Raw genomic sequence first — 22,933 nt, forward strand, 5'->3', positions numbered from 1 at the left:
TTTGGAAATTTTGTAATTTTCGAGCTCGAAAAATTGGAAGAATATTGCACTTGAAACATTCTTCAGAAGTAAATAGATAAGAGTAATACTAGTATTATTATGTTCCATCCTGCGAGAAGTAAAATTTGTATTTTATAGAAAAATAAATCGTATTAACGAACGACGATGGTTACTGATGATGAAAATGCCAGCAATGAAATATTGACTTTGGACAAGGCAAACGATTTACAGTTTCTGATAAAGACAACCGGCGAAGAAGTAATTACTAGAGGGATAATGGCCCAAACACGTCTCATGTAAAGGGTACGGTCGATCTTTTCGTAACTGCTTGATTAATGACGTACGTGAGGGTACTTAATTGTAGCTATGAGTTTTTTTTCTTCCACGTGGCTACGGTTCGAATGTTTCCTTTCAATAAATACTATAGATATTTAAAAATAATATTTCACATTTAGTAGGTCATTCGTTACGGTACAACCCGTACGTTGCGAACGAACTAAAATGTTTCAAGAAATAAGAAAAAAGAAATAAACATAAGGACCTCGATCGTTGTTAGACACGTGGATTGCCCGATTTAATGAGATACACATATCGATTCGTGACAGTGACCGTACACGCTCGCGTATCACGAAATCAGCAACGAACTGACACGCGCTAATCATTCAATCTCCAATCGATCGCAAATGCCATTTATGACGAATAAAAAAATAATTCGTTCTCAAAGTTCATGAAAAAAGAAAGAAAGAAACCGAATGACTAACAAGATAAATGGTGAACGTTCAATGACACACATACACACTCCCGTTTACATAATAATCTCGTTAATGAAAGGAAAATTAAAGGACATTCAGGGAAAAATATCAACGCTCGAGAAAATCCAGGTAAAGGCATTGGTTCGATTATCCTATCTATGTAACGTGTTCTCGTTTTTCAAAATGTATCGAAACCCTTAAGTTATTGAGAAAGTTCGTAGCGAAATTTGTTATTTAATAAAATTCATGATAAAATAATCTTCTTCCAATTCTATTAGAATCTGTCACACGACACATTGGTTGTGAAAAACGCTATGAACTGTCCGAACAACCTTTCCTTTCGCGTTTGCCTAAGAATTTTATGCCCTTTACCTTTTAATTACAGATATACAGCTACGAAATAAGCAGTGAATGTCTGAAGTTGAATAGAGAAAGACAAAGATGTGGTAAAAAGATAATAAAATTATTAGTTCAGCTTTCTCGAACGTTTCAAAATGATAATTTCAACTAAGAATGGTCAGCACGTGCCTCTGGAGCTGCTCGATTCTCACGTAGGCCAGATGTTTATGTATAAAAATGCTGGCTGTGCACACGAGACGAACGTATAAACCAGCTCAGTGACGTAAGAATCAACGACGCTACTGTTACCGGATTCGAAAACTGGTGGATCTCTCGAAATTTTCGTGTTGCTCGCACTTTGCGAAACGTCGTTCCCGTTATATCGGCTTTACATGTCGGGTATACTCGTTCTACACGCGACAGCTATGGCGAAATCTTGGCAACGGCAGCGAAAGAATCATGACAGGAGAAGAACTGAGCGGACAATCGAATCGTGTTTAAATGTTGATTCAAATAAACAGAAATAACGGTGTTTCGATAGACAGTGCTTTATAATTCATTCCTAATCAATCGTGCGTATACTTGACAATTCCAAGGTGCATCTTAATCGTCGTATAAAAAGGGAATGATAAATTATACGGTACGAATAATGGTCCTAATAATCTGTATACCTAAATAAAGAAGTAGATAGCTAATTAGAGCGCTTTAAATTAAGATACATAATAGAGTATTAACTTTACGACTACTTTTGATTTGATCGAACAATGGAACAACGGAAAATAGATACGTTTGTTCTCAACCGCGACCATTTATTCCATGGTCATTGTCCCAAGTATCATATCTTTGTGCAGATATCTATTAGGGGACTATAAATTCTTTTCTTTTTTCTATCTACAATCTCTCGTTGTATGCTCGAAATTACAATCATAAAGCTAACTCTGTACTTTCATAGAATTATCAAAGACTATCGTAACTCTTGCCATGCTTTGAATTTTCGAGCACAATAATGCATTTTTCAACAGTCTTCTGCAATTCAATCGTCGACTTACCGAGCCGTTAAACCGTAGGAAATTTTAACATTGAAACTCAGAGGGGTTTAAAGAGGTACGATCTCTAAGAATCGACGATTCAATTTGTCAAATAGACTCGATCGGAATGTAACACATTCTTCTGACCAACAATATCGGGAAGTTCGGTAGCAATACGATGAAGATCAGCACCAAGGGCGACAGCAGCAGCAGAATACTGGCGTACACCACCAACCACCATACCGTCGATATTCCAAGAACTGGTTCCAACATCGTGAGTCCGAATTGGCGATGTCAGGCACGCAGAAATTCTGAAGCATCTGTGGTTCGTTGAGGTAATTCCATTCCACGAAGACAATACGTATTTGGAATCATAATCGGTCGATATTCCTCCATGTATGATCGATTAATCGAAGAACTCCTAAAAAAAAGAAAATCGTTAGTCATGAATTCAATCGCAGGTTCTTATAACATTATGTAGCTTATATTCTCACATGTACTCCGATATTTTCTTTCCGATTGCGTAAGAATAAACAGCATATAAAACGTAAACGTTAGATAGTGTTCCTTCCGCGTTATGCATATGCTATGAAACAAACACTTTGAAATACACGGATTTAGGTTAATCATAATCGAAACCTGCAGCGAATTTCAAGGTTTTTGAAAACTTAATATAGAAAATAAAAGGTAGGAAATTTTCGAAAATCTTACTGCCACTATTATCACACATGATTATCGCGATTTTATTGATAACATTTCAAAGGAATCTGAAAATTTCGTTAAAATAATACCGTAAAATTATGAAACTAACTGATATATAAATATATAGTGCATAATTAATTAATAAATAACTAATAATTAATAATAATAATAATAATAATAATAATTAATAAATAACTAATTCGAATTTTGTAATTGTAACGCGAAAGACGGTCTATATACTATATACTATACGCTCTAACGATTAGGATGATATTCTAATTTTTCTTCCTAGCATGCTATCGTTTAAGCGCCTATTTCAAGGATACACTTCTTTATCCGTTGCATCATGACGACGACGACGAGTTTTACCGAAGAGGCAAGCCAGTCTTCCGTACGATATACGGAACAATGGACGCTAGATTGCGCAGTAAACCGTTGACAATAAAATGTTACGAACCAATCGTATCGGTTATTTTTCTGCGCGGTTATCGAACCGCGGTGTTTGAGAAATGGAAGAATGGTGTTCGTAGTTGCATTTAAGCCTTTCCGCGCGATCGAGCTAGTTTATAGATGGTCGTCGATTACGCAACCGAAGTTCGTAACTGTTGTGTAATTCTTTCATTGTGATACCTCGAATTTCATGCATAGTGTTAATGAAACATAGAAAGCGAAGACTTTAGAGCGGAACATTACTTACGATATATCCAATTATTTTCGTTGAAGATGGAAAGTTTATTTATTAAAAAATTTTCTGAATAATCATCGACTCTGCAGACTCTGGAAAAGCCATCTCGAGCTTTAAACTTTTTTATAAATTTATTGTAATAAATATCTATTAAATTTCTTTTATGTCAGATACTCTTCGAAATAATATCATTTTCTTTCTAAATTGGATAATTTTTCCATTACAGCCTATTATTATTCGTTCCTTGTTTCACCCATGCAAATAGAAGAAATCGAAAATTGATTTAATAACAATATATAATAAAATTACTAAATCGCATTGTTTCAAATATCGAGAAGTATATTCAACTCGAAAATCATCATTCATAGTCTATGGAACATGCGCGCGTCGACACGCTCGTCCTTGTATGGCTAAGTACACGCGCGTTTTGATAGAGAGACCGGTTGGGCAAGCCACGGCGATCGAGTCAGACGATGTAAAAAAGCTTCGAAAAGAGACAGGAGACGAGAGCACGAACGAACGATAAAAATCTATGCCGGTATCCAAAGGTAACGCATACACGACGTGCAAGCGGGTTCGCTATCTTGGGGCGCTTGTGCGCGCGACCGTACCGCGGAAAGTGAAATTTTCGCTATTGCGTAATACTAACATAATACTATTATCCGGTGTAGATCGTGAGGTACGTGGTTACGGACTGTACCGCCATTAACGAAGATACGATTAACCTCGTTGAGATATTCTAATTTAATACCGAAACAACTCTGACTTCGTTTTCTGTTTATCAGAAATATTTCTACGATATTTTTATGATTTTCTGTGTCTCGAATAATTATGAAATGATTTATCGAATCGGTATATAAATTATGCGACGTACTGTTAGATAATTTATGTAATTAATTTCAATTCAAGTAGTTAACTTATTATGTACATAACTGATTAGTCAAAAACTTATCGAACGAAATAGGTTTCAAATCAAAGATCGAAAACCAATCTATGTTCAAGGTCTTTCACAATTTGCGCAACATAATGTTGCAATCGATACCTATTCGCTAGGTCGGTAAGGTACAATTTGAATGTTTACATGCTATTTTAACGTGTTCAAATTCTGCACTATTAGGAAACAAGAGATTCGATCGTTGGTTAATTCGGGTTGGTTATTGGTTTATATTGATTACAGCAACAGTATGGATACGGTACACGAACGACTTTCAGATTTTCGATCTCTTCTCCGATATCGTGGTGTCCTTGCCTCGTAAAAAGTCCACGGAGCACATGTATATCGAACGAAATGCATTTACCTCGTGCGTTGAACGTTCCTCGAGGAACCTCGTAAACAAATAAAAATGGCCCCCATCGAATTTTTCTCTCTGAATAGCCTTTATAAAACGTTTCCACAGTCTGACTATCGTATATCAAAAAAGAATTTAAACTCCGCGCTAAATTCCAACAAGAATTCAGCACAGAGCACAACTTTAATCCTTCGGAATATTTGATCTTTCACTGTCAAATGCTAACAATCGCAAACTGTTAAACGATCGTAAATACGTGTGTAAATACGTCCTAAATATACAAGAATTCCAAAGAGCAAGATGTCTACCACGCTAAAAAGAACATCAACAAAGATTCATGCACATCGATCGTTCCTTACCATTCCTCGATCCAGTACGATCCGCGTCACAGAAAATCGCCACCGACCGCCACACGAGGATCCAATCAACGATATTCCAACGGTCCACAACGTGTCACCACGAATCTCGATCGCGATCTCCACGAATGCGCGACAGAATTGATGCGAAGAATCGTTTCTCGTATGCGTTCAGTCGCTTTCCGCGGACTGAGAGCACGCTAGGCTCCCATGCTTCGATGTCCCGGGTACTTTCCCTTTCTTTCGGCGCTTTGAAACCGACGTACACGAGTATAGTTGAGTCACCTGGTAACGCTTCGTCTGCATGAGATAGACGCGGTTTGCCGAGGCCCCTCCGCCTTCGAACGTTCACGCGCCGATCGTCCACCATTCTCGATGGCATTGACAACTTCCAACCGTCGACCTCGTCTTTTTTGTCTCACGGACACTACACCAGAGAGAGATTTACTCGAGCAGAATGGAAATATTGCGTCGGGTCAGTGGAGGGATTGAACAACCTTCAAATTTCGTTCCTTTCTATCGTTTGTATATGTTCTCGCAAAGGGACTTGCTTATTTTTAATTCTAATCTTTGATCTTTTATCAATATCTTTGAAAGTTAGTTCTATTCAATTATTAAATATTAATTTATTTTTCAGCGATGAAGAAGAGTAAAAACTTGAAAGAAGTATTCAAGTCAAACTTTGTTATTTACTTGATTTCTACTATATTTTCAAGTTTCCTTTCTTCTTCTCATTAGTCAAATCGTTTAGACCGAAGAATCGTAACTAACCACAATCAGGCTTTACAATAGATTGCACGAAAAATAATGCACATAGAATGTGATATTCGAAATTTTATTAGTATTACATTTTATTCGATAAGTGAACATGTATACTTTAACTGCGTATTATTCGCCGAATAAAGTTCAATGATCTTACACAAAGGAGGTCTTTCAGAGATTATTTTCTTAAGATCTGTTTAGCTCGCCGTAAGCTCTCACGATACACTAGCGCCGTATAGTAAGATTGAATCGAAGCTTTAATCCGCGGTTTTGCTTATCCTTTGAGTAGACGCTATTTTATCGAAGTACTATCGATTTGTCATGCTATTGTAGACATTTGTAAAGAAACGGTAGGATGGGAGAGGTAATGTATGTGTTCAGGACCCGTATATGTCGTAAAATCATGAAATGTTCTTAAATTAATTTCTGATTATTGAAACTAATAATTCTTTATAGTATTCGATATTATATACCTAACCTCTTCTATACTCTATTGCACTCCATGTCAGCATATCAACCATATTGCTCAAATATTACGTAAATTGAGCGATATGATGATAATTTACTCGAACAGAATCTACGATTTTAAAATGATTAATCTGAATAGTTTAGTTCGAGACTGTTCCTTGTAAGAACGATTGTTGGTCCTGAAAAGGACCGATTTGTAAGTTTTAAGTAGTGGAAAAAAGCAGCTTATGCCTTTTTCTCAGTTTTCTTAGGTAACAGTACCGCTTGGATATTTGGTAAAACACCACCTTGGGCGATAGTGACTCCAGACAAGAGTTTGTTCAATTCTTCGTCATTCCTGATGGCAAGTTGTAAGTGTCTTGGAATAATCCTTGTCTTCTTGTTGTCTCTGGCTGCGTTACCAGCCAATTCCAAAACTTCAGCAGCCAAATATTCCATGACGGCCGCCAAGTAAACAGGTGCACCAGCACCAACACGTTCTGCGTAATTTCCTTTGCGAAGCAGTCTATGAATACGACCAACGGGGAACTGCAAGCCTGCTCTATTCGAACGAGACTTCGCCTTTCCCTTGATTTTGCCACCTTTTCCACGTCCAGACATCTTTTCTCTCAAAGATTGTTTACACGAAAAAACGAAAACAGCGAAGAGTTCTCTTCCACACTTGGGTAGAAAATGATGTCGAGCGTCGGAACAGCAGCGCCTTTATACCAGTCAAACGTGGCCAGCAGCGCACCAATCACGAGCCACGCTGCGCTTCTCGTTCTCTGATTGGTGCGCTGCTGGTACTCAACCTATGCGTTTACTTGTCCTAAATCATATTATCATTGTTAACAAAAATATAACAATTATAAATTGAATAAAAAGTATTGGTTAAAACGTGATTTTGCTTGTTTGTAAACCATGCTTTGATTGTTAATAGAAATATAACAATTGTAAACCTAATAAAAAGCATTATTTGAAAAGTAATATTTTAAATAAGAAAAAGTAACAATACATATCACATAATACAGTTTAATAGTAAGAAAAGAATGAAGACGGCTTGTTTAAGCAAACTCCAAGAACTTCAAATTTCCATTAATGTACATTCATGTAACCAAGCGTCGTTTCATTTGAATGATTAGAATATCTTGTCGAGAATTGGAGAATTCTTTGAGTGGCATTATCGTGAGATCCAAAAAGGTCAATCGAGTCTAGGAATGTACAAGGTTTTCAAGTCTTCATCGTTTTCGGTATTTGAGCAGATGTAAAAACGCAACTGATCTTAACACGCGAGTAAATATCACTAAAATACATTTTATATTACTAAGGACAATGTTTTTCTAATTTCTATGAACATAAGATCATTCTAGGTAATGAGCACGTAATAAGTATGATATAATTCGTGACGTAATAATCTCTGGAATAAGCCGACACGAATGATTTCGTATTGAATACTATGTAAATCTTTTACTTACTTACAAAAGAAAAACATACGAAATGCAAAAGAAAATGTTAGATGAAAAAGAAGATGATAAAGAAAATCGTTTGCATATGTATGAGAACAGCTATGTCACTGCGCCACGTCAGAAAAATTACTGAAAATTCTCAACGCGAGAATTGATTGTAATTTCAACAAATAAATAAAAAAAAAATATGTATGAGAAGTGCAACACTTACACAAAATATATGCTACATAACTACGTTGAATAATTTTGTGAATATTTTCGAAAGAATTCTATTGTTCTCCAGAAAAATTGTTATTGTAGAATAACTATCATGAATGCTAGAAATAAGTTTACATGTTTTGGTTTGTAGTTTTTTAAATGGATATTTGTAAAAGAATTACTTCCTCATTGAAGCATTAATGACAGTGTTTCAAATTGAAAAATGGGACTGAATATTCTTCTCAAATTTTTTATTAACTTAACGGGATTAAATTAACATTACTGAAAATTCTCAACGCGAGAATTGATTGTAATTTTAACAAATAAATAAAAAAAGAAAAAAAAACTTAACGGGTATAAAACATTGTATATATTTCCTTAAATATTGGAGTAAAATCGGCTCATAATTTATGTTCATGAAGACACAATGCACTAAATTATATTACATTGCTAATAAGATACACATAGACATATATGTCAGAGAAGCGTCCGTTTGCAAAAATCTTAATTGCCGGAAAAACCCAGGTTTTATAGCGGGTCCTCGGGCTAAGTGGACTTGTGCTGTGTACGTGCCTCAATATCAGGTATTCATTGTCCGAAGGAACCATTGCCATATTTTACTATCAGATACCTCTATGGGTATACCCTTTAATGAGGGTCATATTATCTCTCCATACCTTTGTTAGATGAAGCGCCCGTCCCGTTGACCGCGGCTACGTTCGACGGCTGATGGTCGCCTTGAGCCCAAGTTTATTATCACTAATCGCCAACAAGTACAATCGGGCAGACTGACGGCAAATTGTTTAGATACAACTGTAAACTTTAATTACAATCTTACGGATTTTCCCGAAGTTCCAGAGGGGAGGCTCCGGTGGCCTTTCGTCTCCGACATATATATGTCGGAGATGGAAAGACAGCGGGATTTCCCGTTCGGAATGTTGGGAAAAACCCCAATACACTAGTCCAGACTTTTACTATAGCCGCCCTTAAGTAATAAAAATAAGAAATAGTCTTAATGTCCCAATCTGACTTTATGACGATGGGTTTGGGCTCGAAGTGACATGGCAGGTCACCGAATGTAGCCACGGTCACGGGAGGGACATGTACCTGACAGAGGTATGAAATGATTATATGGCTCTCCTTAAAAACAAAGATTAACCCGAGAAGTGGGGACAGGAGTATATAAGGGCAGGCTCTTTTGGATTAAGGGAGTTAGTTAGTGAGTTAGTTAGTTTGTTAGTGAGTCGTTGGACGAATTGCCGATTGAGTTATCGGGAAGTTACCCGAATCGAGTAGCACGTTGATACTAGTCCTCTCGTGGACCGTGGATTTGTTATTGAACCTGAATTCGTTGTCACCATCATCTCGATCATCCTACTACCATTACTCGTAGCCTCTGGTAGTGTCCACATTCGTACTGATAAATATTGGCTACATTCGCGACGGTAAAGTAAATAAACGTTCATCGAACGCCTCAAAATGCCTCCGACATATATATACTAACTTTCTATTTTTTTTTTATTTATTTATTTATTTATTTATTAAAATTACAATCAATTCTCGCGTTGAGAAGCTTTCTATATTTGTCCAGATTTTTATGAATGTTAATTTAAAAACTTTCCTCAGTGATTTCTTGAATGAACCTGTTATTTGTTTCAATACTTGTCTTTATCATAGCTAACAATAACCATCGTAAGAGTACAAAGCTAGCGTGGGATTTGACAAATTCGTCTTATTTTAAAGCTAGAAGTAAAGGGTATCCCCACTGAAAATATACTTAACATCAATCGAGAACTTTTTGCCCGTATATTCAGGTTTTTATCGATCTTCGAGAAACACAGAACATTTCGTGTGCATAGCAATATTAACCCTTTCGCTACGGCAGTGTGCTCCGTCGGAATGACACCGCTGCACGGGCCACCGTGCCACCGGAATAGCGGTACTGAACGGAGCATTGCGACGGAAAGCGTTCATACGTTTCGCGGGGCTCATGGTTAAGTGGTATTCCGCGGACGTCGTCTATAGACGACGCTCGTACACACAGGTCGTCACGCGGATGCCGCCTATAGGCGACGTTCGTGGCGGAAGGGTTAAAAATGCATATTTCTCTGTTAAAGTGTATTTTGTATCCCGCTTCCTCTATTAACGGTACATGCATATATATTATTTATAAACTGATATATAAATATTTTTATATTCTATGATTGACAACAGTTCAATAGTGTATGAGTGAAACAGAAAAGTGATCTCTACACACAGTCTGTAAAGAAAACTTTTAATCTTTCTCAAACGTGAAATAGCGTATATTTTGGGATTGAGAAACTTTTTTTTTATTTGGAAGTAACTTACAATCAATTCTCATTGGGAATTATAAGTAAATTATTCTGGCGTGGTACTATAACGTGAATAATAAATGATTATCGATGTTTGATTCTAGTTGAATCTAACATTTAAATCCAGAGGGTAATGTCTAGGATTAAAAAATTACGTAATTTTTCATTTTTAAATAATTTTTAAATTTCAATAAGCTTAGGAAACTATCGACTTGAAAAGTTGGATGTATGTATGTATGTATGTTTTATAGGTTAGGTTTTTTATTACGCATATACAAATCCAAGAAACATTTTTATTTAATTCGCAACACAAGCATGGATTCCAAAAGATAATTCAATAAAACTATATATATCTCAGAGATACCGCCATTTCAAAAGAGTACTAAAAACTTGTGACACATAAAATGGGCGTACAATATGTAAGGATGAGCGATTGGAAATTCACCAGTGCTTTATCAATTTTCACAGCGAGTTCTTCGAAACAGAAAATTCCATCGTCGTAAATATTGTTGGCCCTGATAAGGGCCGTTTGATTGTGAGGAGGTGAATGCGGCAAGAGAAATTAACCACCAAACCCGTAAAGAGTTCTTCCTTGACGTTTTAAGGCGTAGACTACGTCCATAGCCGTCACAGTTTTCCTCTTGGCGTGTTCAGTGTAGGTTACAGCATCTCGGATAACGTTTTCCAAGAACACCTTCAATACACCACGCGTTTCTTCGTATATCAATCCAGAAATACGCTTCACACCGCCACGACGAGCAAGACGACGGATCGCTGGCTTGGTGATACCTTGGATGTTATCACGCAAAACCTTTCTATGACGCTTTGCTCCTCCTTTTCCCAATCCTTTTCCTCCCTTACCACGGCCAGTCATTGCGTAACTCGATCAGTATCAGTGAAACAGCGACCACTAAGTGGATGCTTGATTCTCCTGGCACCGCGCTTTTATACTTACAGTTGCGCATTCCCCCTCCAGTCCGCGCTTGGCCAATCAAAAGCCGGTAGCCGATAGTTGCATCACGTAGAAGTGGGGACTTCCAAGCACGAAGCGTATTCTATATTTTATCATAACGAAGAACGTGTCGCTGTAAAAAATCATGAGTGAAATGCGTTTCCATTTGCGACATTCATTTAAGTTAGATTCATTTAATTATCCAAATTAAGCATTTGCACTTACTTATAATACTTATAAATTATACCTATCTATAATAAGTATTAACTTATTGTAAATAAACAGCCATGTCACTGCGCCACGCCAGAAAAATTACTAAAAATTCTCAACGCGAGAATTGATTGTAATTTCAACAAATAAATAAAAAAAAAATGTTATATGAATTTCGGAAAGGAAGTTCTGTAACAATTGCCACGAAAAACATATGTGCTGTTTACGGAGAAAATGCGCTCCGGGCGTCCTCCTCAGACAGACGAAGATAAAATTCGGGATCTTGTTGAAAAATCACGAAGTTTGACAGTTCAAGAGATGTCAAATGTTCTGAAAATACCTAAGACAACGATTCATACGTGTTTAAAAAAAATGGGGATGGTGTAAAGGTAGAACGTTTGAGTGCTTAGGCATCCTTAAACGCCTGGTAACTGATGATGAAAAGTCTTTACGAAATTTACTTTACTTTAGGATACTTTACGAAAACCCTGAACTGGAACGTAGCTGGTCCCAACGAAATCAGCCACCTCAACGCTGTGCAAAACCAGGGTAACATCCACGCAAAGTTCTTTTGTGTGTATGGTGGGATTATAAAAGAATACTCTATTTTGAACTTTTATCTAATGGTGATGCCATTAATTCAGACAAATGCACTCAGTTAGAAAAATTAAGGAAAGCACTAGCTGAAAAACGACCTGGTTTAGTGAATAGGAACAACGTTATCTTCCATCACGACAACGCTAGAACGCATGTCGCGAAAAGCGTTACAAAAGAATTGTCTGAATTTAATTATGTTTTACGATTCATTTTTATTTTTTATGACGTCGATTTTATATAATTTAAAGTACATTGAAATATTTAGAATTTATGATTTTGCTGCAATATTATATTGTAATTAGAATTTGGAGTAAATATTGTACTTCGGTCCCCTACAGAGAACAGAACATCTGCGTCGAACATCTGCTCCACGTCCTTTGTATGCAAAATCCGGCTTTCACTAAATTTAACGGTTACTCTTTCCTAAAAAATCATCCTTTACTTCTATTCTAACCCTGGTAATATTTTTGTCTCGAAATTAGATTTAATTTTTAACGAAACTTAAAACATTGCTTTATCGTCAATTGCAGAAATGTACCGTGTAAAAGAAGAAATATTCAGGCTTGAAATAATAAATAAAAAGTGAATAGACTGTGACTTCCGTCTGTGATCGTTGATTGTGGATTTTGTATCTTTGAACTAAACGTCATTTTGCATATTAAAACAATTGCTGAATAGCTGGAATGGATTGGAAGGATACTCTAACTCCATAATCATAAGTTTAGGCATTGAGGTTAAAATGATATTAGTTCTTATTGACTCTTATTACTTAAGGACGTAGAACGCTTCTTGAATATTTTCTATGTGGCTCTCCATCTTGTCTGCTACGTTGTCTGTAAGATCTTACTTGGTTATGGCATTTCCGCTCTGTTGTGGGAGAGGGGCTTCTTGAAGGTATGGTTTTTTGGATATAACTATTTTGATTAAGTCACACGATTTCCTTTTGTACTAGGTATTTGTACCAATCTTATATCGAGCCTTAATGGTATTATCTATTCTTAAATATTTTCAAACTTGGACTCATTTGTTGCTAAAATTTCAAATCTATCACAGCCACAACTACATTTGCCTGAATATAAAAGAAATAAAACAGGTAGAAATAGAATAGAAGCTTTGTTGTGTTGACGGTCGCGTAGTTCCCCTTCCAGTGCGACGCTCGACCAATCCGAAGCCGGCAGCCGGTAGTTGCATCACATAAAAGTGGGAACTTCCAAGCGCGGAGCGTATTCTACATTTTGTCATAACGGTGAACGTATCGCTGTATTTTCCGACTGTTTGAAAGGATGGCTCGTACCAAGCAGACTGCTCGTAAATCGACTGGTGGAAAGGCTCCACGTAAGCAATTGGCCACTAAGGCTGCTCGTAAGAGTGCTCCGGCTACCGGTGGAGTGAAGAAACCTCATCGCTACAGGCCTGGAACTGTCGCTCTTCGTGAAATCCGAAGATACCAAAAGAGCACTGAACTGCTGATCAGGAAGTTACCATTCCAACGTCTGGTTCGTGAAATCGCTCAAGATTTCAAGACCGATTTGAGATTCCAGAGCTCCGCCGTCATGGCTTTGCAAGAAGCTAGCGAAGCTTACCTCGTTGGTCTTTTCGAAGATACCAACCTGTGCGCAATCCATGCTAAACGTGTTACCATTATGCCAAAAGACATTCAGTTGGCCCGCCGTATTCGAGGAGAGAGAGCCTAAACAGCCTATTTTTCTTCTATAAACAATCGGCCCTTTTTAGGGCCAAAATTCTTTTCAATATAGGGACTTTTCCAGGATACTTCCGATTTTCCACTGTACTCGTGAAATTTTTACTACTTTCTCCTTCTCTAAAAGTTTTATATTACTATCATAAGATACCATGTCGGACTTTATTATATTCTATTCATAAGTTATTGTCGTGAAAGTAGAAAATTTCATACGAATTACTCTTAACAGAACCTCGTCTTATCTTTTCCGTTTACCGCATCAGAAGTGCGATTAGATATTAAGAGAAAAACAATAATCGATTCTGTCCATGGTTGCTATAAGTTTATTATATAAGTAATATAAAGAGTAATAAACTTATAGTGCTGGAGCATTTAGAATTTAGTTCTTTCAATGGAATATTTCACAACTAGAATTTGGAATAGGCATAGTAAGTTAATGCTGAAGTATTCTACTATTAGAATATGAAATAGGCACGGTTCCTTATAGAGAACAGAACATCTGCCCATCTGTCCGTCTTTTGTGCACGAAACAAGGCATTCATTGCATCTGTGACTACTACTCCTTGAGGGATAATTTATTACTCACCCTAAACTTTCTAAAATTTTTAAAATCACAGTTAGGTTTTAGGTCTTACAGCAAGTAACTCCAACATCGAAATACTACAACGCTTCCAATCGAAAACGCTAAGATCCTTAATAGACGCACCGTGGTATGTTACCAACGAAACCATCCATCGCGACCTCAAGATACCCACAGTCAAAGAGGAAATAGCAAAATATAGCGACAGATATAGCAAAAGAGTCAACAAACACCGAAACCCCGTAATCACTGGACTACTTGATACGACGGACCAGATTCGCAGGCTGAAGAGGCACTACCCGCTAGACCTAAACGCTAGATTCATTTAGTTATCCAAATTAAGCATATGCACTTACTTATAATACTTATAAATTATACCTATCTATAATAAGTATTAACTTATTGTAAATAAACAGCCATGTCACTGCGCCACGCCAGAAAAATTACTGAAAATTCTCAACGCGAGAATTGATTGTAATTTCAACAAATAAATAAAAAAAAAAAAAAAAAAAAAGGTTATGGTGTGGAGAAGTGTCCGAAGGTCGGGGGTCGATGTGTTATCTATGATGTGGACTAAGGTGTGTCATAGCCTTCTGTGTAGGCTATGACGATAAGGTGGTGATGTGTCCAAAGGAGTCCAGGAGATGTTACACCAGCCCTGACGATCGCTGTGGACGGAATACTTTTTCGCTAGACTGAACCCTGTTGATTAACTATTCAAAGCGCAAATCGTAATAAGTTATAGTAATTCTTTTGCACGAGATTAAATGATTCAAGAGCGTTATTTTTTAGTATTAATTATTTATTATAAACATTGAAATTTGCAATAAACTAGAATTTGGGTAATAAACTAGAAAACAATAAACTAGAAAACTAAATTTAGTAAATATAACACAAGATTCAGTTGTGTGTGAAAAATTTCAAAACAATTATCGATACAAACAATTACGAAACAATTATCCGACATCGCATTTTCTGCATTCGTATCGCGTGTCGCTCCTTCTCTTATTTTTCACACAAACAACACATTTTCTTCTTGATAATTGTGTTGTGTCGACACGATTAGGGCATTTTGATGGAAAATGCCTATCAATTAGACGAAATGGTAAATCCTCAGACTTTCTCTTTCCTCCTCCTACCATGCTTCTATGTTGGAAATATTTTCGTAAAATGTCTCTTATCAACGATAAATGAAATTCACTAAATTTTTGTTTCGAAGCAGTAGATTTTTGATATAAAATATATGCATTACATATAAGAAATGCATTTATATTTATCTCACACAAACGTAATAGTATTACTTCTACGTAGAAAAATAAAATGGTATGATTTGCGACCTCAGCCTTAAGGGTACATTAGATTCAACTAGAATCAAACATACTATAAACTCTGAAGTTACAGTACCACGTCAAAAGAATTTACTTATGATTCTCAATGAGAATTGATTGTAAATAGTCTACCAAAAAAAAAAAGAAAAATAAAAAAAAGTTAAGGGTATTATAGAGTATGCCATTCAGTTTCTTGAAAATGTTCTTAGACAAAAAAATTGTTTGTAATTTGTGACTCATTTTCATATGTAGAATAACCTCTTATTGATTGTTTAGCTATATCCGATCGATAGTTAGCCAAGTTCAACTACATATGACAAGTTTTCAAAGTTGACTTCTTCGTGAACGAATTGTCATATGAAAAAATATTTCTTTTTATATCATTTTATAATGGATCACCTCGTGCCCGCTTGAACATAATTTTCGAACACATTTTACATAAAAAGAGAATTTCTCCAGCTGTTTCACTCATAATATGTGTAGCAAAATTTATGGTAAAAAGTTTCTTCTAAATTATGTACTTTTACTGATTGCTTCATGGTAAGATGAAAAAAATATTAAACATTAGACGCATTCTATTGAATTATGAACACAAAAGAATTCCTTCGTAATGAAATATTTTGTGGCCCTAAAAAGGACCATTTATAATGACGTGTATATTATTAAGCCTTCTTTTCAGTCTTCTTAGGCAACAGGACTGCTTGGATATTCGGTAAGACACCACCTTGAGCGATGGTAACACCAGAAAGCAATTTATTCAATTCTTCATCATTACGGATGGCGAGCTGAAGATGCCGTGGAATAATTCTCGTCTTCTTGTTATCACGAGCGGCATTTCCCGCCAATTCTAGTACTTCAGCCGCCAAGTATTCCATAACGGCCGCCAAGTATACAGGTGCCCCAGCACCGACGCGCTCGGCGTAATTTCCTTTACGAAGAAGCCTATGAATACGACCAACAGGGAATTGCAGGCCAGCTCTGTTCGAACGAGACTTTGCCTTTCCCTTGGCTTTTCCACCTTTGCCGCGGCCAGACATGTTTTACGTTGAACTTGGGGTAAGTATCACAAATGCACTCCAACAGATGTGAGAGAGAAATATTCCGTTTTCTTTACAGCTCTGCCTTTATTAGGCCGACCGTTATGAACTCAAGCGGACCAATGGCGTGCGAGCTCGCACGCCATTGGTGCGCTGCTGCCGTCGTGTTTCTGGATATATAAGAAGCCAGGATCGGAGTTCGACATTCAGTCTCAAATTGTCTCAGCGAGTGTATTTGAAGTCTACAAAGCAAGTTCGAAGATGCCACCGAAGGCTAGTGGAAAAGCTGTGAAGAAAGCTGGCAAAGCTCAGAAAAATATCAGTAAGTCTGATAAGAAGAAGAAGAGGAGGAGGAAGGAAAGCTATGCTATCTACATCTATAAAGTGTTGAAGCAGGTCCATCCTGATACTGGTATTTCCAGTAAAGCCATGAGCATCATGAACAGCTTTGTTAATGATGTTTTTGAGCGTATCGCTGCCGAAGCTTCACGTTTGGCACATTACAACAAGAGATCTACCATCACGTCTCGGGAAATCCAAACTGCTGTCAGGCTTTTGTTGCCTGGTGAATTGGCTAAGCACGCCGTTTCTGAAGGCACGAAAGCTGTCACTAAGTATACCAGCTCCAAGTAAACGCTGCAGCACCCTAAAGCATAATCATCGGCCCTTTTCAGGGCCAACAATTTTATAATAACGTTAAACAATTTTGTTCATAGCTGTATTATTTTGATATACCTTCCATAATAGAGTTTCGAGTCATTGTGTATACTGCAATACAACATAGAATATAGTAGCTAGCATTAATACATTTTATTTCTAAATATATTTGTTATCCAATAATTTAGTAAGGAACTATTTCACGATTGTATAGTATATAACTTAGAATTTGTCAAATGCAAGATTGCATTCGTATTCCAGCCACACATAGCTTTAATAATGTAATGAAAACTGGGTAGAAAATATGCAGGTTATTTTTCTAATTGTTTTCCGCGGTGTTTTGCGATTGTTTGACTTGCGCAGTTCATATCTGTGAAACATTCAATGTGGCGATCAATGATGTAAATTTACTAAATATTTTACTCCTGAATACTTTTGTTTTTAAGAAAAATTAGAAAATTCCGGACAATAGTTATAAGAATATAAGAGAGTTATCAGAAATATAAAAGTACTAAATTGGCTATAATAAAAATAAATTCAATGGCAGTGTTACTAGTACAATCAGTATACTATAATCCCGAATTTTAGGTTAGAATTCTATTTTCTTACTCCCAACTATTATATGTTACTTTGATATGCTAAAAATTATAACATACATGCATATGCATGCATTTTATTTACATCCGTTAACGGGATCATTACCTATGCTGTACGAAGTTTACAGCAAAAACTTTTCGAAATAATCATACGTAAGAATTATTTTAATGAAGAGGAAAGAGAAACGTTGATTAATTCGTTATTTAGAACAATGTTATAAATTATTAGAAAAGACTATCTTTTCTGTGCTTTAATCGCAATAGTTATCTTCGGAAGCGAAAGACCGACCATACCGAACGTGTTAAAAATATGAAAATCACATGATATTCGGAATTATTAATTTTATTACAGTTTCCTACGCAGGAAATTGTCATATTCGTAGATAATGCTAGTTGTTTATAAAAGAGACACGTGTTACAAATTTCTTAGTTAATGGATGACATTTATTTACTATTAATACTTATTTTGAAAACAACATTGATGAACCATTATAGAAATGGCTTCCGTATAGATGGAGTCACAGACGTTTGGCAATACGAAATTTGATTGGTTCACCTAAGAAAAGACTATTTCTGAGGGAAGAATATAGCAACGAAATATTTTTAAATAATATATATTGCTTAAGAAATTATACGATAAATATATATTATTTAACCTATATTACTAGTACACTTGCAGTTACGCGTTATTTGTTTTTCAAAATTTTGGCAACCAAAGTAGAAATTTCTTACACCAGATGTCATAACATACAACCTTTCGCGTGCCCTCCATACTTAAATTTTTTGATGAACGGGCAAACTGATGTACAGAAAGATAATGCATAAATAATAAGAAATAATAACACTTAAATATTCAACACTGTTATTACTGTTATTTAACGCATGAATAAATACTCAAGTTAGGGTTGTATTATCTTTTCCCAAACGATAGAATGCAGAAAATTCTTCATGAAATACAATAAACGAATCAATGATGACGTGTCTTGTCGTTTATATGTCTCCCTCAAGTTCTGACTCCGATCATAAAATTTCTTATCATGTTTTATAAATAAAATACTTTTGAAAACACCTTTATTGTTGTTCTGGGTTGTTTGTTAACGCAATAATATTCGTTAATGTTCAAAGTAAAACATATTATGATAAATTGTAGCTGACATACCATATTTTTCTCAGTAATATATTAGCAGTTGAAAGCATAGAACAATGGATACCATATGAATATCACGTAGTTACTATTCGCTTTTTTAACGTGATGTTAATTGTCAAAAAATCGTTAAGTTTATGCAAAAGAACTTCAAGATTTTTGTATTCTGTGTAATGTACTATGTATAGTACCCTGTGATAAAGCAAGAGACAAGACTTGCTAAGTATGTTTAAAATACATATATATATATATATATATATATATATATATATGTATGCATAGAGTATACTTGAATAAATATTAATCGAACTATTACATAAGTAGAAACATTTTTATAGCAGATATATTATATAGAATATACAACATGAAACAATAATACTTATGCTTTTCTATAGGAAAAAAATGTTATTCCATGTAGAACCGTTACGTTTTCGTATAAAATTGTGACTAAATTTCTCAGATGAAACTTAATTTGTAGTAAAATGAATTACAAATGCAAAGTAAACGATTTCATGAAAATATTTTGATATTAATATTTGCAACTCACATATTGAATGGTAGATTCCTTATACACGCTATCACGATCCTCATCAAGGAAAGAATACAAAATAAAACAGGTTAAATAAAGGCAAATGTCGTGAATCCTCATTTGAGGATACTAAAAGTATGAAAGATACAATAAAAATTCATTCTAGGCATATAAACCGAATATTTCACACATCCATGGGAATTGATATTAATCCAACGATAGAACATTCGCGGTTCACGTTGTACATCACTAAGCGATCGAATATCAAGCAAGTTTTTTAACGATCCATTACAGGTAGGATAAAAATAATTGAATATAAATTAGCAGCAGTCCTTTTTTTATGATTTTCTATATAAGTATTATGCCAATTTTCATGTAAATGTTTAGATTTTTAACTTTTTCTATACGATGTCCTATCGCACCGAAAAGACGGACTTCGTCGAACGGCGCAATATTTCAGTTGAACAAGTAAATACAGCCGAAAATTAAGAAACAAGTAAAACTACAAACACGTAGCTATATATTCGCGCAACTATTGTTCATTAACATGCATATAATATGGAGAAACAAAGGTTGAAAGTGAAGGTATATTTACCGCTTCTTCGCTGTCACGGAATCGCGGCATCCGACATATTGGGTGAGACTCTCTCCATGGTCCGCGCTTAAGAAAGAACACGCGCTGCCATGAAAGCTAACTATCATACCAAGAGCAGCATTGTTGGTTTAGATACCTTCAGGCACTTTGTATAACAATTTGGTTTGTGTTAAAGTATTTCCACAAAAATGGAAGACAAAGCGAACTCTAACAGTACCGCAGTTGAGGCTGCCGAGAATCCATCTACGCCAGCGAAGAAGTCGTCGAAAAGTAAGTCGAAATCGCAACGTGAAAAGGCGTCTCATCCGCCAACTTCGGAAATGGTCAACGCTGCCATTAAAGAGTTGAAGGATCGTAAAGGATCGTCTCTCCAAGCTATCAAAAAATACATTGCCTCCACTTACAAAGTCGACGGAGAGAAATTTGCTCCGTTCATTAAGAGGTATTTGAAATCTGCTGTGACATCTGGAACTGTCGTCCAAACAAAAGGCAAAGGAGCGTCTGGATCTTTCAAGTTGTCTACTGGAAAAAGTGAAACTTCTAAAACCAAGAAGGTTCCTCATCCAGCCAAGAAGGCAGCACCAAAAAAGGTACAATCTGTCGAGAAGAAGACCGTCTCGAAGAAAACTGCTCCTGCTAAGAAGCCGGCATCGCCCAAAAAAGCTGCAGTTGAAAAGAAACCGGCACCAGCGAAGAAGAGTGCATCCAAGGTAGCCGTTGCAAAACCAAAAGCTGCTAGCGAAGCCAAGAGCATGTCGAAAGCTAAGAAGACCGCCAAAGCACCAGCGGCCAAGACTAAAACACCTAAACCCAAGAAAGCAGCTGCACCAAAAGCAGTTAAATCCCCAGCAAAAAAATAATTATTTTCAAACTACGTTGCCCTTCAAATCCAAATGGCCCTTTTCAGGGCCACTAAATATTTTTTACAAGGAACAATCACCGTTTTCTATCCATTGGAAACAAAATACCCATAAATTCAAATCGAGGTTTTTATCACAGTTAAAAACAATTTTATTTTGTTTATTGGTTTAAATACGAGAAAGAAGTACATAACGGTATGTGTTCATTGATATATATTGATTCTTGAAAACATTATTGAAATTTCGTATACTTAGTATTTCATGAACTTCTATAGACACAACTTATAGACGTAACCATAAGTTATGTTTAGACCTTTGTCCAGAAGTACAAAAAAGGCAGTGAGTTTTAAACCATTATGTTTCCAACCATGCTGTATGATTGGTCAAGGTACTAGGGAATCTAACAGGGAAGCGCTGCTGCATAACCTCTACCCTACGCTATCGACCAATTCCCGCCAAAACAGCAGATGTGGACACACCATGTGCATATTAAGGTAGAAGCCAGCAGGTTCTTTCATCAAAAATAACACGGAACTAATCACTAGATTATATTATCCTAGGACGTTAAGCCTTTGTCCATGGACAATGACATTTATAACAATCGAACATTTTAAAAATTTTCTAATCACGATCATTTAATGTTAGATACTTATAAGACACAGAAAAGTTCTTTTTATATATAAATGATTCACGCTATTTATTACACTATCTAATCCTTAAACATGATTCGGATAAGACTGATGTCTGTATTTTTTTCAGACAAATACAATCAACATGGTGAACGAGTGAAATGTAACTGCACTCTGAAGCGATGCATTATCTTATCTAGATTATACTACAAAGAATAGTAAAAGTGGATGTTTTAGATTTATACAAATATTATTTCATTTGTATAATTTTAGTCTTTTTACTGCATTTCAATGAGGCAAATATAAACGTATTTTCCAAAAATAAATATTTATCAGTGACGTATGTAGATTCTGTCTCTATTTTTTAGTTTTTAATATACATTTAATATACATTTAATATACATTTTTTAATATACAGTTGTAGAAGTCAAAAGCTAATTCATAACTTTATAACCTATAATTGCATATTAGACATGAATAATATACTGACCATTCTTTTTATATTTATTGATTATAAAAAATCTGAATGCATTTTGGATGATATGAACAGGGAATGCTTGTCATATCGTCAAACCTAGAAGCTCTCACACGATTTGTGAGTAAAAGAGACTTCTTCCGACTATATAATGAGTATAGCATAAAACACGTATTGCATTTACAACTTAACATTCGAGTCATTCGTAAATGAATCACATACTGAATATAGAGTATTTAGGTTCGATTATTTACGTTGTATATTAATTATTATCACAAAACTTTTCTTCAATTATGAAATGGAAATCGCATTTTGTGAGGTTATTTGAATACCATGGACTTTTCTTATAATTTATAATATACATGTTTTTGCTACCGTCATGGGTTTCATAAGTAATGCAGAATACGGTGCTACCTTCTCTCAATTTCCTTCTCTTCCTCAATCCTTTTCTTGGTTTATTTAGTCTAATGCAGTGATATCTCAAGTCAAGACCTTATCTCGAACATTCTTTAAGAAGAGCCTTATCTTTTGTATTTTTTTTATAAATATTTTTTGATTATAATCTAACTTTCTTGTGATGTTAAGTAGTGGAGCTAATGTTTAGGAACTGGAATGGGCATTTACATTGTCTTCGATAATGTACTAAAATTGAAGGTCTATAAGTAAAAAAAAGCATTCTACAGAT

At 35.7% G+C, this 22,933-nt stretch overlaps 6 protein-coding genes across 7 annotated transcripts; 3 read left to right on the plus strand and 3 right to left on the minus strand.

Annotated features, from left to right (window-relative positions):
* Nucleotides 1–546: 546 nt before the first annotated feature.
* LOC117166559 (histone H2A) lies at nucleotides 547–6,981 on the minus strand. Its single transcript, XM_076619963.1, has 2 exons — nucleotides 5,155–6,981; nucleotides 547–2,540 (listed from the first exon to the last, which is right to left on the minus strand). The coding sequence occupies exon 1, from the start codon at nucleotides 6,979–6,981 to the stop codon at nucleotides 6,607–6,609; it is 375 nt and encodes a 124-aa protein (XP_076476078.1). The 3' UTR covers nucleotides 547–2,540; nucleotides 5,155–6,606.
* Nucleotides 6,982–10,636: 3,655 nt separating this feature from the next.
* LOC117166572 (histone H4) lies at nucleotides 10,637–11,271 on the minus strand. Its single transcript, XM_033350648.2, has one exon. It carries the CDS (start codon nucleotides 11,229–11,231, stop codon nucleotides 10,920–10,922), a length of 312 nt encoding a protein of 103 aa, XP_033206539.1. The 5' UTR covers nucleotides 11,232–11,271; the 3' UTR covers nucleotides 10,637–10,919.
* Nucleotides 11,272–13,362: 2,091 nt separating this feature from the next.
* Nucleotides 13,363–14,912, plus strand: LOC117166549 (histone H3). Its single transcript, XM_076620069.1, has one exon. The coding sequence runs from the start codon at nucleotides 13,400–13,402 to the stop codon at nucleotides 13,808–13,810; it is 411 nt and encodes a 136-aa protein (XP_076476184.1). The 5' UTR covers nucleotides 13,363–13,399; the 3' UTR covers nucleotides 13,811–14,912.
* Nucleotides 14,913–16,310: 1,398 nt separating this feature from the next.
* Nucleotides 16,311–16,801, minus strand: LOC117166557 (histone H2A). Its single transcript, XM_033350609.2, has one exon. The coding sequence runs from the start codon at nucleotides 16,761–16,763 to the stop codon at nucleotides 16,389–16,391; it is 375 nt and encodes a 124-aa protein (XP_033206500.1). The 5' UTR covers nucleotides 16,764–16,801; the 3' UTR covers nucleotides 16,311–16,388.
* Nucleotides 16,802–16,982: 181 nt separating this feature from the next.
* Nucleotides 16,983–18,087, plus strand: LOC117166566 (histone H2B). The gene is made up of 2 exons (XM_076620046.1): nucleotides 16,983–17,085; nucleotides 17,149–18,087. Exons 1-2 carry the CDS (start codon nucleotides 17,025–17,027, stop codon nucleotides 17,394–17,396), a joined length of 309 nt encoding a protein of 102 aa, XP_076476161.1. The 5' UTR covers nucleotides 16,983–17,024; the 3' UTR covers nucleotides 17,397–18,087.
* A 2,315-nt stretch (nucleotides 18,088–20,402) lies between these two features.
* On the plus strand, nucleotides 20,403–22,786 carry LOC117166540 (uncharacterized). 2 transcript variants are annotated; one of them, XM_033350569.2, is made up of 3 exons: nucleotides 20,403–21,339; nucleotides 21,420–21,638; nucleotides 21,904–22,786. In XM_033350569.2, the coding sequence occupies exon 1, from the start codon at nucleotides 20,473–20,475 to the stop codon at nucleotides 21,142–21,144; it is 672 nt and encodes a 223-aa protein (XP_033206460.1). In that variant the 5' UTR covers nucleotides 20,403–20,472; the 3' UTR covers nucleotides 21,145–21,339; nucleotides 21,420–21,638; nucleotides 21,904–22,786. The 2 variants fall into 2 exon arrangements, with proteins under 2 accessions (XP_033206460.1, XP_076476089.1); XM_076619974.1 differs by having other exon boundaries at nucleotides 20,403–21,638.
* The last annotated feature ends 147 nt before the right edge of the window (nucleotides 22,787–22,933 follow it).

Source organism: Bombus vancouverensis, chromosome 7 (assembly GCF_051014615.1).
Source record: "Bombus vancouverensis nearcticus chromosome 7, iyBomVanc1_principal, whole genome shotgun sequence".
In the NCBI taxonomy this organism is placed as follows: Eukaryota; Metazoa; Arthropoda; class Insecta; order Hymenoptera; family Apidae; genus Bombus; species Bombus vancouverensis.